Source organism: Xenopus laevis, chromosome 2S (assembly GCF_017654675.1).
Source record: "Xenopus laevis strain J_2021 chromosome 2S, Xenopus_laevis_v10.1, whole genome shotgun sequence".
NCBI classification, from domain to species: domain Eukaryota; kingdom Metazoa; phylum Chordata; class Amphibia; order Anura; family Pipidae; genus Xenopus; species Xenopus laevis.
In genome coordinates, this window is record NC_054374.1 from 12771325 (window position 1) to 12786568 (window position 15244).

The 15244-nt window shown below is 34.4% G+C and overlaps 1 protein-coding gene across 2 annotated transcripts in view; it reads left to right on the top strand.

The window, feature by feature from the left end:
* LOC108708858 (cell adhesion molecule 2-like) overlaps positions 1-15244 on the top strand; it is an 860128-nt gene that overhangs the window by 798436 nt on the left and 46448 nt on the right. The window contains exon 9 of one of the 2 annotated variants that reach the window (XM_041583367.1): positions 10742-10855. The exons of the other annotated variant lie outside the window; for it this stretch is intronic. Coding sequence (XP_041439301.1) covers positions 10742-10855 — 114 coding nt within the window. The remainder of the gene's footprint in view (positions 1-10741; positions 10856-15244) is intronic. 2 annotated transcript variants of the gene reach the window in all.

A 15244-nucleotide genomic window follows, 5' to 3' on the forward strand; every position in this document is an offset into this window, starting at 1 on the left:
CTTTTCTTAGCAATGCATTGGTGCAGTGTGTGAATGTGTTTTATGGTGATAGTGGGAGGGGGATATGGTGGTGGGGAGGGAGCCAACACAAAGAATGGTTAACAGTAGCACGCTCTAAAAATGATCTTTCTTTCCAAATGGAATTACTCCTGGTGATCTGTAATGGATTGTATTTCATGCTGACAATTTCATTCTTCTGCTGTACTGCTTTTGAGCATCTTTTATAAGCTGTTTCACTCAAAAAGATAAACAGACAAAAGCACGGCGAGAGAGAAAGGAACAGAAAAGCGGCCATGTGGAGCGACATGCTGCCTAGTAACAGTCTAGCCTGGTGGCAAGTATACTCATCTTTGGTCATGAATATGCAAATAGTATTCTTGCTGGTTTTAAACTAAAATCTATAAAAGTATGAAGGTCACACACTACACTAATTAACACACACTGACATGACACCTAACTGTGACCGAAGTATAAGGACATAAATTCAACTATTCACCTTTTATAGTTTCATCTTTTGGAGAATGTTTCTTGTGTCTCTCTAAATCCAGTCCAATAACATTTGTATTAACTATTGTAAAAATGGCCATATAATGATTAGGGGGAAGATATATAAAATATCAAGCCATGAATATTTAAAATATCAAGCCATGAAATCCAGAGAATTGCCAGCCCATTGATTATTAACACTTTCCTAACTGCAAAGTAACATTTATGACTGCAAATTTACACAAAGCAAATATATATTTCAATTCATTAGAATGTGTTTGGCTTCTGTTCTGTATTATCTGTCCTCTAACACCCCCACCAAATTGTTAAAGGGAAAAAAGGTTAAAAGCTATTATAGCTTAAATAACTTGATTTTACATGCTGAACTTAATGTATTAGCCAAGAGTTTTAGAAGCCTTAGAACAGCAATGATCAATATCTTCAAATCTGTCTATAGGAGTTTGCCATCTTGGATCTTATTAGGTCATCTTTTGAGTGTCAGTAAATCTGCAGATGCTCATTCTGGGCAGCTATTTAGAAGCTAAACTTGGTTGTTGAAATTGATCAAGCAGAAAATAAGATTATTCTGTCATAGAAGTTGCCATGTAATGTCAATTTTAAGGAATAACTAATCAACCCTGTATTGTAAATTTTATATGTAATATATTTATCCAGTACTGGGGTGTAACTATAGAGAAAGCAGACCATGCTCATACAGGGGGGGCATAGGAGGTATAGGGGCCATGAGGCCCTAATTCATGTACAGTTTCAATAAATATTGGTAGTACAGGTCAACCTCTAAACATTTTGGGGGCCTGAAAAATAATGTGCTGTGGGGCCCAGTAATATCTAGCTATGCCACTGATCCTGTATATTGTGAATTGGTCCCTAAGCAAAGACAGCAGCCCAGAGTGGTGTCTGTGAATCTGCAGGGAAAAAGTTGAGGGGAGTAAAGAACTATATAAGATAATGTTTTTTTGCATTAGTTCTCCTTTAAGATCCAGGAAATAAATGAGTATTGCATTAAAACTAGAGAAATACTGTACAAATTAATGAGGGGAAATACTCTTTTTCATGTTGGAACAAATTACTTCAGTGCAGAAAAGAGCTCGCTAAATCTAACCATCATTACTACTCAGTAAAAAAAATGATTCATAATAAATCAGCCCATATTCAGTTGATTGTAGCTTTCCACTCCTAACATTCCGTTCTCTGGCAAAAGCCAAGGTGCAGGGTTCAAAGGTCACAGTAAAGATACTGGCATTGTATTTCTCTATAAAAATATACTGTATGTTCTATACTTGAAACTACCATGAATGTGAATCATATTTATTTTCTTCTACCTTGAATGTGTTCTGAAAAAATACATTTATACAGCTGACTGCTTTACTCTTGGAACCTAAATATTCATCATTCTTCTAAAAATGTAACGAAAGGACAATGTAAGATTATCTACAGGTGTAGCCAGCGTTATCCTACAGAAATAGTTGCCTCTACATACTGTATGCCAGCCTAAGTTTTGTGTTAACTTTTTTGGGGGGACAAATAACATCCCCAAAATGATAATAACTCACTCCCAGCAACATTTATGAGAAATTCAGTGGCTAAAGCACCATTGTTTAATGTGTGTTCGTGGACCTTGGTGGAAAGCTCCCCCGTTCCTTAGTTCCCATGATCAAATATCATTACATTATTTATTCACTGAAATAACATAGAATAATGACATTTTCTGAACTATGTTTTATTAGAAGTTCTCACCAAAACTTGTTAGGAAGTGGGATATTAATGTACCCATCTGTAGCTTACAGTAACCCACACTCCATCTGTAACATGAAGAAATAGTGCTAAAAGCAGATTGTGGCAATGATAATACAAAAAAATTAAAGCTTTGTTTAGTTTTAAGTTCGATGATAGAAAACTTTCAAATAGGTTTCACTGATTTTCATAGTGCTCCTAGGCAATGTTTGCCTGTTTAAGGCTTACCTTAAAGTAACATTGTTGTTATGTTTTGGGTAGCCGAGGATGAGTAGAGTATAACGGTGCATTACACAACAGGAAACAACTCTTACTTTCACTTTTTAAGCAGTCTAGACAGTACTGTGTATTCACAGTATAACTATTGTGTACAGTGACATCTACAGGCCATTTGTATAAACACCACAATTGTCTATGACATAATATACATTTAGGAGGTTATTTATCAAAGTCCAATTTTTTTTGGTTGGATTTTTAAAGGGAAAAACCAACATTTTTTCAATAGAAGAACATCTCAATTCAGGTTCTATTAAACCCTGATAGTGATGAAAGTCAAAAGAAAAAAGTACTACAACTCAGACCTGCCGAGTGAATGTTGAAGTCAAAGGCAGATGTCCCTAAGATATCCTGATTTGCGCTGGGTTTCTGAAAAAGTTGTGGTATTCAGGTGCCTAATCCGAAAAAGTCGCACGATCTTATCAAGACTTTCCCCTCACACTAATTTTTCTGGGAAATTTAATGTTAAATAGGGGGAAAAAGTCTGAGTTGCTTTCCAAAAATTGTGAGATAAATCTGGATTTTGAAAAATTACCCCTAATTGTCTTTTTTTGCTGCTTTGCTTGGTCTTTTACATTTTCATCCAGATTCAACTGACCTTACAGTGCAGTCCATTTATACATGCTTGTACAGTAGACCTATTGCCTTTTTTAAAAGCATTTTTTAAGGAGAAAATCCTTTATCCAACTAAAAAGAGTCTTTCTGAACACTTGGCTGGATAAATTACTTCTTCCATGGAATTTTACATAAAAACATTTATGAAGTACATATTTCTCAGAGCAAGCTTACAGCCTGACAATAATATATAGTTTACTTAAATGTTGCAAGAAAATAATTAGACTGGAACATGTTTTTCATGCTATTCGAGCATTCAGTCATTTAGCCTACAGTTATGCTCAGGTCTAAGTTAATAGATTCTATAAAAACTGAGGTTTCCCGTTTAGACCTCATGTCATTTGCTTGTGGCCTAAGTAAAGTCATATCATTTTGCCTGCCACACTATACATAAATTATAATATCGGATGTGTTTTGTCTGTAAGATTCTGCAATGAGCGTTAAAATGAATTATTTTGAACATGTCAAAGTCTTGCATATGTTAATTATTTTCCTTTTGAAATTGATAACATTTTTTAATAAAATGTGTCACCCTGACTTCTCTTCTTCCAAACCACTTCAACAATTACTTTGATAAAGAGATGTTATGGACAGTTTCAAATCTGATTAGGGTTATTAAAAGCTTGTAGTTTTATAGCAACTAATTTTCTTTACATTTTCTAGAACATTATCTCAGAGTTAATGCACAGAACAGCCATTCTCAGTTATTATTACAATATTTTATACAGAACAATTTTACAATAAAATACCTTTATAATAAAAACCTAGCCATTGAAAAAATGTTATTCTGTATGAACAGTATGCTTTCTATTACAGATCCTTAGGACTTACCAACAGGTACGAGAGGTTATAGCTCTTTTTAACAAATTTATTAATGTACATGTCTATTTTGAAGTCAGTTATTTTCCATAAATTAACACATATGATCATATGATGATTTTGCTTTAATAATGCATCATTGTGCCTTGTTCCTCAGTTATAGGGGATTGATTGTCCCTGATCTCAGATAAAAAGGCAAGACTCAAATCAGAGAGAAAAAGGTATCTCATGTTTTATTACCAGAAAACTCATGGACAAGATTCAACTTTTTTTCCAAATTAATTTTGAGTTTTCCCTATAGACTTTTAGATAGATAAACTAAAGTTTTCACATGATAAACTGTAAGATAAGTTTTTTTTTAATTGAATTGCATCTCAAATTAAATTTCATCCTTGAGTTTTCATGTAATAAACCTTTTTCTCACTGAATTGAATCTGGCCCTAAGTGTTTGGTGAAATTTAGGAACATAAATTCTGCAGAATGTTGTCTGTGCTTCTTCTAGGTGAATCTACTGTAGGTGAGGGGGTGTAGGTGCAATTCCTTTGTAAAAAAAAATAATAAAATAGTTGGTTCTGTGACTGATAGTTTTTAATATTGCTGCCAAAATGGAAAATAGGAAGGAAAAGATCATACCAAGCAAAAAATAAAGGTTCATTACATGTTACAAATTAAACATATTGTCTAACACACTGCTCAAGGATAACTTCATGCCATTCTTATAGAGAATATAACATAACCTGGAAAGATATACTCTAATATTCCTGTCATTCTGATGATGATGGTTAAAAGGTTAGCTCTTGATGCTTGCATCTTGCTAGTGTAGTTAAATAAAACATTTGAAGCATAACATGTTGTTGTGCAAACCAGTGTAGACCCTAATAGATGTACTTCTTAAGCAGACCCAATAAATGGTTATTTGCCAACAGAGTAGGTGGCTCATAAACCACAGCATTCTGTTATTTAGCCATTGTGGGTGCATATTTTATTTTTGAATATGTTTAAAAAGACACAATTTGGAAAAGCAGCCCTACACTACATGTACTCTCCCTAACGACTCTCCCTATTTCATTGTCCTGTTGTTATACTGTACTATATAAACAGTAAGCTTTATATACAGATCCTTAGGACTGGCCAACAGGTAGGAGAGATAAAAAGTGATTACAGCTGTTGAAAAAAAGATAAATTCATAACATACTAGATGAGATCTAAAACTATTTCTTGAAATCATCCAAAGTCCAGTATCTACAAGTACAACTGCTTTGGGAAATAATTCCACAAAATCACAGCTCCTTCTACATCTTAATGAAAATTGACATGAGCTTATTCTATTGGGGTTACTCTACTGATTTAACCTATGATATTAACAAAGATGTTACCTTTGGTCAGTAATAATATATAATCTACAGTCTGGTCATTTCCCTATGGGACCAGACTGTAAATTATATCCTTATAAACGGCGCGTTCTTTCGTCAGAACGCGCCGATTATAAGCTTAAAGAGACAGCACTCGCAGCTGCTGCCTTGCTTCCCACCGCTATAGCTTTCGGGCTCCACATTTCCTCACTTCCAACAACGGATTTACCCGTTTTATGCGATGAAGGGCTTCTCTTTCCTTCATCGCATCTCTCACTCCTGTCACAAGTCTCCTGCAGCTGCCTCCCTGGTGTCGCTTTCCTCACAGGATTCGGCTCCATTTTCACTCCCCCTCCCGTCCAGTGTCTGAAGTCTCGCTCCGCCTCCCTTACACTGCCTAAATCTCGCTCTGCCTCCCTTACACTACCAAAGTCTCGCTCTGCCTCCCGTCCACTCGTTCCCCCTCCTTCCCTGCATGACCGGTCTCTGATGCAGTAAAAGAAAATGATGTGACACAGAGGGGGAGCGATTCTTTAGATAGTGGACGGGAGGGGGAGTGAAAATGTAGCGGAATCCTGTGAGGAAAAGAGCGAGACCAGAGAGGCAGCTGCAGGAGACATGTGCCTTTTAGAAAGCAAGAATAAAATACAGGTACCTAAAAGAGCTGCAGTTAAAGATAAAAATCAACTTGTAGAGACACTTCAAAAAAAGTAAAAGTAAAACTGAACCCAGAAACTGTAGATTATAATAAATAATGTACCCCCCACTTAAAATTTATAAAGATATTAATAGTCACCTCGGAGTTATGTGACCTGTATAAAAGCACTCGGCCTGCAGCCTCGTGCTTTTACACATAACTCCTCGGTAACATAATATCTTTATAAATTACAGTAGGGGGTACATTATGCACTATATAACGATTTAGTCCTTATAAAGACTTTTCAGATTACATGTTGCAGCTGCAGTAAGCATGAATCCTAAGACAAAAGAATAACTATAACTTTTTTTTATATCAAACAAGATGATCGATGTTTGTTAACCAACATCTGTATATAATTGTGATTTCTACATAACATATTTTTCTGATTTATTTGAAGTGTTTAATTATGATTTATTTAAAAAAATATAAAAATAAATACAGACTTATTATACAATCCATATGCTATAACCTCTAGTGTACTACGAAATTTGATGTCTGAGTAGGCGTTTATAAAAGACAATTTCTTTGTCTGCCACCTGGGTGCTTTAGATTCACAAAGATATATTATACAATCATGTTCCATGCTTCAGATGTTTGCTTTCTATGTTTGATATTGTGACTCTTGTACCCAGTCATTTATGCAGCATCTTCATGGTCCACCTTGAATGTATCCTGGCTAATGAATAAATTGATCATGTTACTCCTTGTATGTATAAGCCAAAAGTGGCTGAAATATTGTTTTATTCATCCATATCTTTGGGAGCAAACAACACATTTGTAACCACGCAATGGTTCTTAGACTGCCGATATAAAGCAATGTATTCATGCAGTCATTGTGAAGTACATTGTTACAAATGGTGAATCAAAGGATTAGAGCTCCAAACTTGTTGAGGCAGCGGTCCAACCTGCCTTGCTCTACTATTCTCAAACTTTGGGAAAAATGTTATAGGTCTGCTATTATTTTTTTAGTAGCAAAATGATGATGCTGCACAACAAGAGAAAAAGCTTTGTAAATAAGTCATAACCTTGGTCAATTAAATTGGTCAGGCATCATGTATATATACATTTTGTAGGTTATAGGGCATGTGAAACTGAATCTAATTGCTTTCCAAGGTACCAAGTATTTCATCCATAGACTTGATATCATGTAGATTTTATATAGTCCTAAAGTAATTGCATTGTGACTCACACACTTGAACCAAAGTTGCTTCTTACCATAGATTTTGTTTACATGACTGGGAAGACCCATTTATCAAAGGTTGAATTTGAGGTTTTTGAAACCACAATAAAACTCTATTTCTCTAAAATGACATATGTCATGGAGGTTATTTAAAGATCTGAATATAAAAAGTATGAATGAATGAAAACGGTGAACTATGCACTAGAAAATACAAATACCCCTAAAACCTGTAATTATTCAAGATTTTCAGACAATTACTAGTGAACAAAAAAAAACCTGAAAAGACTGTATTGGTTAAAAATAGTCCAATAGGATCCCTTCCACAGGACCTTGACCTTTTACCTGCTGAATTTTTGTATTAGCGTTTTTCATGTTTTTTTTTGCTTTTTTTAAATCTAAAATTTTTTGGAGTTTTCATGAAATAAAGAAAAAACACAACATTTTAGATATTTGTGAAAAAAATAAATGTTTTAATTTTGCTAAATATGTCAAATTAAACTGTTGGCTTTAATTGCATACCGTGTGTGAGGCACATGGAGTGGCAACATATGGACCTAAAAAGAAAAACAATCATTTGAGCGTGTTAAAGTGGACCTTTACCTGTTATTGCTCCATGGCCCACAACAGGGACGTATTTTTAGTATGGAGAAAAATAATACATTGCATCACCAACATAAATGAGCTCATTGTACGTATCTGTTCTGGCTTTAATACATTGCCAGTGTAAAGTTATCTGTGCTTTTTACTACATTTTCCATGAGCGAGGCTAGATTTCCCTAGTTATAGTTTTCTGTGAGAGATACCAGCATTTGTGATGAGAAGCAATTATTCAGCATGTGCTCAAAGGCATCATTTTTTAAAAAGTGAGTCCCTAGTTTCCATATTACTCATATAAAGCAGACATTATTTTACTATATGAAAATATAATTTAACAGATATACAGGGGAATGTAATAAAAGTCGGTAATGGAAAAACTATTCACAATGCGAAAAGTTATGCCTTTGCGCTAACAAATTCTGCTTAGCGCAAATTTAATATAGCTTTTGCGAACCCGGGAACAGTTTGCGAATTTTATAGTTTGCGTCAATGCGCAGTCAATGTAATAAATCTTCTTACTGAAAAAGTCAATATGTTTGCTCCAAAAGATCACGACACCTTTAAGCACTTCTTAAAAGTGGGCAATTAAAATTCGCAATGCGCAATTAAAATTTGCAATGCAATAACAGTTTAAGGAACAATATTGCATTGCGAGATGTCGATTTTTAATCTTATTGGTGCGAATTGTTTTGCTCTTTGTGACTTTAATTACATTCCCCCGAATTGTAATAAAAAATGTTTCTATTGCTGGCTTTTGCTTTATTAACAGTATGTGGCTCTGTCAATAGGTCACTGTGTTATACCTGGATTAATTGGCTATATCACATCCTTGCAATGTTGTTTAAGTCAATAATAGGTGTTTTTACATTTAATAGCCAATGGCAACCACTGTGAAGTTAGAGTTTCTGGTCTAGTGCAGTTGGTTTAGGTTCATTGCCTGTATTAATTGAATCCTTATGACAACGGACAAGTCCACATGGAATTTACTGTATGTTTATAATTATGTGCAACATAGAAAAGAAAAACCACCAACGAGTAACCCATAGAAACCAAACTGCACATATCTCTAGCTGGTCTAATGCAGTCAAGATAATGAAACCCACCGTATAATGGCTTACGGTGTGTTGGCTGACAATGACAAATTATGGACCATGCTATTAATATTCCTGTGTCTCGTGTACCAAATCTTTGATGCCAGGATTGAAGGAAAGGACTTACTAATGCCTTAAATACATTTAAGTTGGTGCAAGTTATGTTTTATTTAAAAATTGTAAAAAAATAAATAAAATAAAAGTGTAGTAAGTGCAATAAAATGGCAACTATTTTATTCATTTTATTTTAATATACACTTAATATACACAGACATTATGAAAATCCTCTACTACCAGCCTAATTTTTTGATCAGGATATTTATCGCTTTTAACTGTATATTCAGTATACGAATTCCTAATAAGTAAGAATACCTGTCATTTGTTCTGTGTTACCTATAACGGCACACAAGCTGCTCTGTAAAATACTGAAGAATTTTGTCATTTGTAGCGATCACTTCTGTATTTACCTGAAGAAGGCATTACAGGTGAAACATTCATTTTAGCATATCATTTCCATTCTCCCTTAGCATGTTTTTATTTTCCTGTTTGTTTGCCACTTCCCAGCATGTCATTTTATTCACATTTGATCTCCACTGTAGCATTCATTATAAATGGCATGGATAAAAGCTTGGTTCTTGTCAATTAAATCCACTCACTCTAATGGCATTAAATATTATGTGTGGAACCCGATATTTTTATACACCAAGGAATTTATTCTGTGCTATTAAATATAATCAGTGAGAGTGATTTAATAACATGAGTTACCAAGAGACTGAATTTGTTTTAAAGGTAATGTGCAACTTAAAAGTAAAGCTATGCTATTATCTTTTATAGCCATACAGTTAATTCTTTCACATAGTTTATTGAATGTAATAGGTTCATCAAGTGAGTATTTTTTTAATACAATGCTTCAGAGGATTACTTCCTATTTATACTGTAAAATCTAATTGACTGCCCAGACTCCCTTTATTTTGGGGTGTGCACTGCACTACCCCTAAAACTCCTTATAAAACCCCTAAAACTACCCCTAAAACTCCTCAGTTAATAGAGCTTGACCTGTAAAGATGAGTTTAACAAAACAAAAAAAAAGGCAAAATCTTTGATCTTCTGCTTTTTGAAGCATTTTGATGATACTTCTACATTTAAAAAAATGGATAAACATATCTGATTTTCAGAATGTGTGTAATATGCAGTACGGCAGTGTGAAAAAGTATGGTAATAAATTGTAATCATGTCCGTTTACGGTTTTAATAAAATGATATTCTGAGTAGTGATGGGAGAATTTATTCGCCAGGCGCGAATTCACGGCGAATTTGCTGCCAGCGAAGAAATTTCGAAAAAACGGACGCCGGCGTCAAAAACGAATATCACGCGAAATTCGCAAATTTTTCGACGAAGCGAAACGGCGCAAATTTGCCCATCACTAATTCTGAGACTTTCTTTCAATAGGTCCTCATTTTGTTTTCAAATTATTTTCTTTTTTATTATGTCTCTTTCTAACCCTAGGCCCAAGAAGCCCTCTCCTATTTCCCTTCCAACCTGTCTTTCAAATCAATATAGTTCCATAATCCCCAATCCTCCAAAATCCAAAATCTGCAGAATAAAAAAAAAATATTTTTTATCAAAAAAATTCAAAAAGTAAAAATAATAACCAACTAATAAGTGACTTAGAATATCACAATGGGCATTATGCTAAAAAAGTAATTTTAAGTTGAACATTCCCTTTAAGCATGTCTGAATTTTAATGTCTACATTAACGAAACCAAAATCATTGTTATATATTTTTTTTTCATTTTTATATTTTGTTTTACATATGATATGACCTTGTCTTTATGTTTCATGTCTCTTTTTATGTTTTCCCATTGACCAGATGTACCAAAACCTTTATTTCCAACCACAATCATCCCCCTTTTCACCTCTGCAACAGTCAAAACCACTGTAGCCATGTCAATCCGTACAACAAAATCTGACTTCATCACCAAAGGTATAGTATATATTTTTTGTCATTTTGGAACATTTTTGCACTAGGAACCTATGTATGAGTGATAGAGGGAAAGTTTAAGACACTAAGGGGCACATTTACTTAGCTCGCGTGAAGGATTAGAATAAAAAATACTTCGAATTTAGAAGTATTTTTTTGGCTACTTCGAGCATCGAATTGGCTACTTTGACCTTCGACTACGACTTAGAATGGAACAATTTCGAACTAAAAATCGTTCAACTATTCGACCATTCAATAGTCTAAGTACTGTCTCTTTAAAAAAAAACTTCAACCACCTACTTCGCCACCTAAAACCTACCGAGCACCAATGTTAGCCTATGGGGAGGGTCCCCATAGGCTTTCCTAGCTTTTTTTGATCGAAGGAAAATTGTTCGATTCGAATGATTTAATCGTCCGATCAAACGTTTTTCCGTTCGATCGTTCGATATTCGAAGTCGAAGGATTTTACTTCGACGGTCAAATATCGAGGGTTAATTAACCCTCGATATTCGACCAATAGTAAATGTGCCCCATAGTGTGAACATGTTATTTCAGGCAAAAACAGTGCAGACCACAGTGTCCAAGGAGCACAAGTGATTAGGAGATGAGCATAAACAGAATATCCATAATTGGTTCATTTGCATGTACTTCTTTGGGTGTAATGGAAAAAACAGGGTGCTTTTCCAGGGTGATTTTTTTTTTCAAACTTTAGAATTTCTTTAATTATATTGCTGCAGAACTTATAATTAATTATTTCAGATATATGACATGCCAAGTTTCTGGAGATGTACCCATTTTATTATGGGACATTATAAAGCCACTGCATATTTCATATTTTTCCTCATATGTCTTTTTGTTTCACCTACTCTACTGGAACCTATGAAATGTTTTCAGAAAAACAGTGAATACATTCAATGAGCTTAACTAATGTGTAGCAAAAGCACAGCGTTACTTACATTAATGACACATTCCCTTCAAATATTGAGCAAAAGGTAATTTGTAATATTTCAGTTCAAGCAATCATTTTGACTATTCGATGATCTTAATCCTGTTACATTTCATGTTGTTGTTGAACAATCACACAACAAAGACAAAAAGTAAAGTATTTTGTTATGAGTCAACATTATGATAACTCTCCAGGCTTGTGTTAGGGCCAAAATATAAACTCAAAATAAGACATACCATGTTTGTAAAATTATCAAGGAACATTTGAATGGCTTTTGAGTAAAAGGCAGGACTTGAACACTAGAAAATGAAGAAGCAGATGGTTCACAATAACTCCATTACTTTCTTTAAAAGTTATAAAATATTAAGCATAAAAGTATGGGAACTATAAGGTTGACATTCAATCTGTTGAATTTTTAGAAGAAACAAACTTGTTTTTCATTTTATATTAATATATTATTTATTTCTCATGGCTAACGGTTCACTAGGGTTTTTTATTTATTTACAATGCATTCATATTCATATTCACTATGTTTCAAATGCTTTGGTTTAAAAAAACACACAAAAAAATAAGTATTTTTTTTATTTATCCCAGTGTGTTCATCAAAAAACTGCCTTACTCCCTTTTCAGAGATTAATGAACACAATAGTACAATTAAAAATCGTCCTCTGCTTTTTAATGTGTTTATTAATGACCTTGAGGTTGGTATTGTAAGTATTGTCTGTGATGATGATTCTAAATGGCAAAAGTATATATTCTAAACAAGGCTGACTAAATCTGAATAAATTGCAGAACTGGGTGACAAACTTACAAATGAGGTTCATTGCTGATGAATGTACTTAGGTAGAAATAACATAGTTAGAAATGCTAAATGGTAGTCTTCGGGGTAGGCTTAATTGAGAAATATTTGGGGATATTAGTGAATATCAGACTGTATAACTCTAGACTGTGGCTACTGAAGCAAAAAAAGTGCTCAAATATATAAAAAAAAAGGGAATTAACACAAGGAATGAAAGCATAACCCCCGCAAGGCCTCACCTTAAGTATGCAGTTCAGTTTTAGGCCAATGCTTAAGAAACATATTAATAAACTGGAAACAGCTCAACTGGTAAATAGTCTGTCATGGTTAGATTTGTCTTCTCTGAAAAACAGATTCTTATGAGGGAACATGATTACTCTTTACAAGAACTGTATATTAGAAACAATTAAAGACAGATAGCAGTGGATCTTTATAGAAGACAACAGAGAATAAGAGGTCACCTGTTAAGACTTTATTTGAAGTTGGCTGTTTGCAGTGAAAGCAGTGAGGTTGTGGTATATTCTGGCGTATACGGTGGCTGATTCTATTAATGCCTTTAAAGTATATTGATACTTCATTGTCTGTACACACCATTTTGGGGAGAAATTAGCTATGGTAGACAGGTAAGCATAGGATCATGAGACATAAAGACAGAGACACTATGGGGCACATTTACTATGGGTTGAATATCGAGGGTTAATTAACCCTCGATATTCGACCATCGAAGTTAAATCCTTCCGCTTTGAATATCGAAGTCAAAGGATTTACCGCAATTCATTTGATCGAATGATCGAAGGAATAATCGTTCGATAGAATGATTAAATCCTTTGAATCTAACGATTTGAAGGATTTTAATCCATTGATCGTACGATTTTCACAAATTGCCTAGAAAGCCTATGGGGACCTTCCCCTTAGGCTAACATTGGTGCTCGGTAGGTTTTAGGTGGCGAAGTAGGTGGTCAAAGTTTTTTTTAAAGAGACAGTACTTCGACTATCGAATGGTCGAATAGTCGAATGATTTTTAGTTTCGAATTGGTCGATTCGAAGTCGCAGTTGAAGGTCGAAGTAGCCAATTCGATTGTCGAGGTAGCCAAAAAAATACTTTGAAATTCAAAGTATTCCTTCTAATCCTTCACTCGAGTAAATGTGCCCCTGGGTCTTCAGGTAAGAACAAAGGTTTATTTAGGCAAACTCTTGCCAACATAAAGGTAACAGGAACACAGTTCATCTGTGTTTCAATAACACACATTCTCAACTTTTCCCAATTTCTGGGGTTCTCACTATACAGGGTGGCTTCCACACTCTGGAATATTCAGGCTTCTCACTAAGTCCGGCTGACTCTCCACTGCAGCCTCTGGCCTGTCTCACCTTCTGGCTTTCCTTAATCACTTTTGGACTCACTTGGTAATGTCTCCCTCTGCTCCTTACACCCAGCCCCTCTGGAAGCTCCTAACACAGACAGGTAACCTTCCTGTCCTGTCCTCTGCAGGACAGGACAGGGCCAGACAGCAAAATTCTTTAAGCAAAGAAAACGTTCTCTGTTAAATAACATCTTCATTGCAGCTTTCATCTCCAATTGAAGTCAAAATAAAACGTGGTCTCAGTATTTTTGCTGGTATTTTAGTAGAAGCTATTTTCTTAAAATTGAAAATGTTAGAATCTTTTGGAGAAGTTAAAATAATTACAGTGCATGGAAGAGCATTGTACAGATGTTAAGAGGTAACCACAGCAAAATTACTTGTATGAATCATAAACATTTTCAGTTGACAATTCTGTCTCAATGGAAGAGCAAGGAAATACTGTAATAGCTTTGACTTATTAAAGTGTTCAGTGCTTTGCAACATTGTCGATAATTTTCAACCCATGGTCCCCTCTGAAAAAAATGGACTTCAGAGATGGACGATACCCACAACCCTGGAGGTAAATTAAATGTTGGAAATATGGATGTGGAAAAAACTATCAAAGAAACAGAAAAATAAGTCCATTATACAGATATGAGAAAAACATTAAGTATCATTTTCTTTACACTGGTATTCTTAATCATATTAATGAAAACCATCTTTATTTGTGAAAGAGAATTCTAATTCTGAAACAGGTATCAATCGCTATATATATATAGATATAAAGATGCTTATATTTCTAAGTGTTGTTTTTCTTAAATTGACAATTATATATTTATAAGATTTTTCTTTTCTTTTGGTCATTCATCTGGTTTGTTGGTTAAGGCTTTCTGGCAGCTGTAGACAGATTGATATGACAAGACAGGCTCTATATCATTTATGAAGTCTTGAAAAGTCTGTCATAGATGTTGATTGATGACTGTCACTTGTAAACAATATGAGCAACTCTGGGTATTTGACAAATAGTATCTAATTCAGGCATTTATTTCATTATATACTGTACAACCCAATATTTCCTGCAGAATGCAAATTAGAGTCAATGAAGAGTGGAGGTTTTGCAAATACTCTGTGGCACCTATACATATATATGCAGTAAAATAAAATATAGGAAAATAATATTCTGTTTACCAGTATTAGATTCTGTTAAGGCAGTTTTACTTAAACAAAGGCTCTAAACACAATGTTTAAAATGCTAACAGTTAAGAGGAAACACCTACAGGATGATGTATAATACATAAGTGGACTCT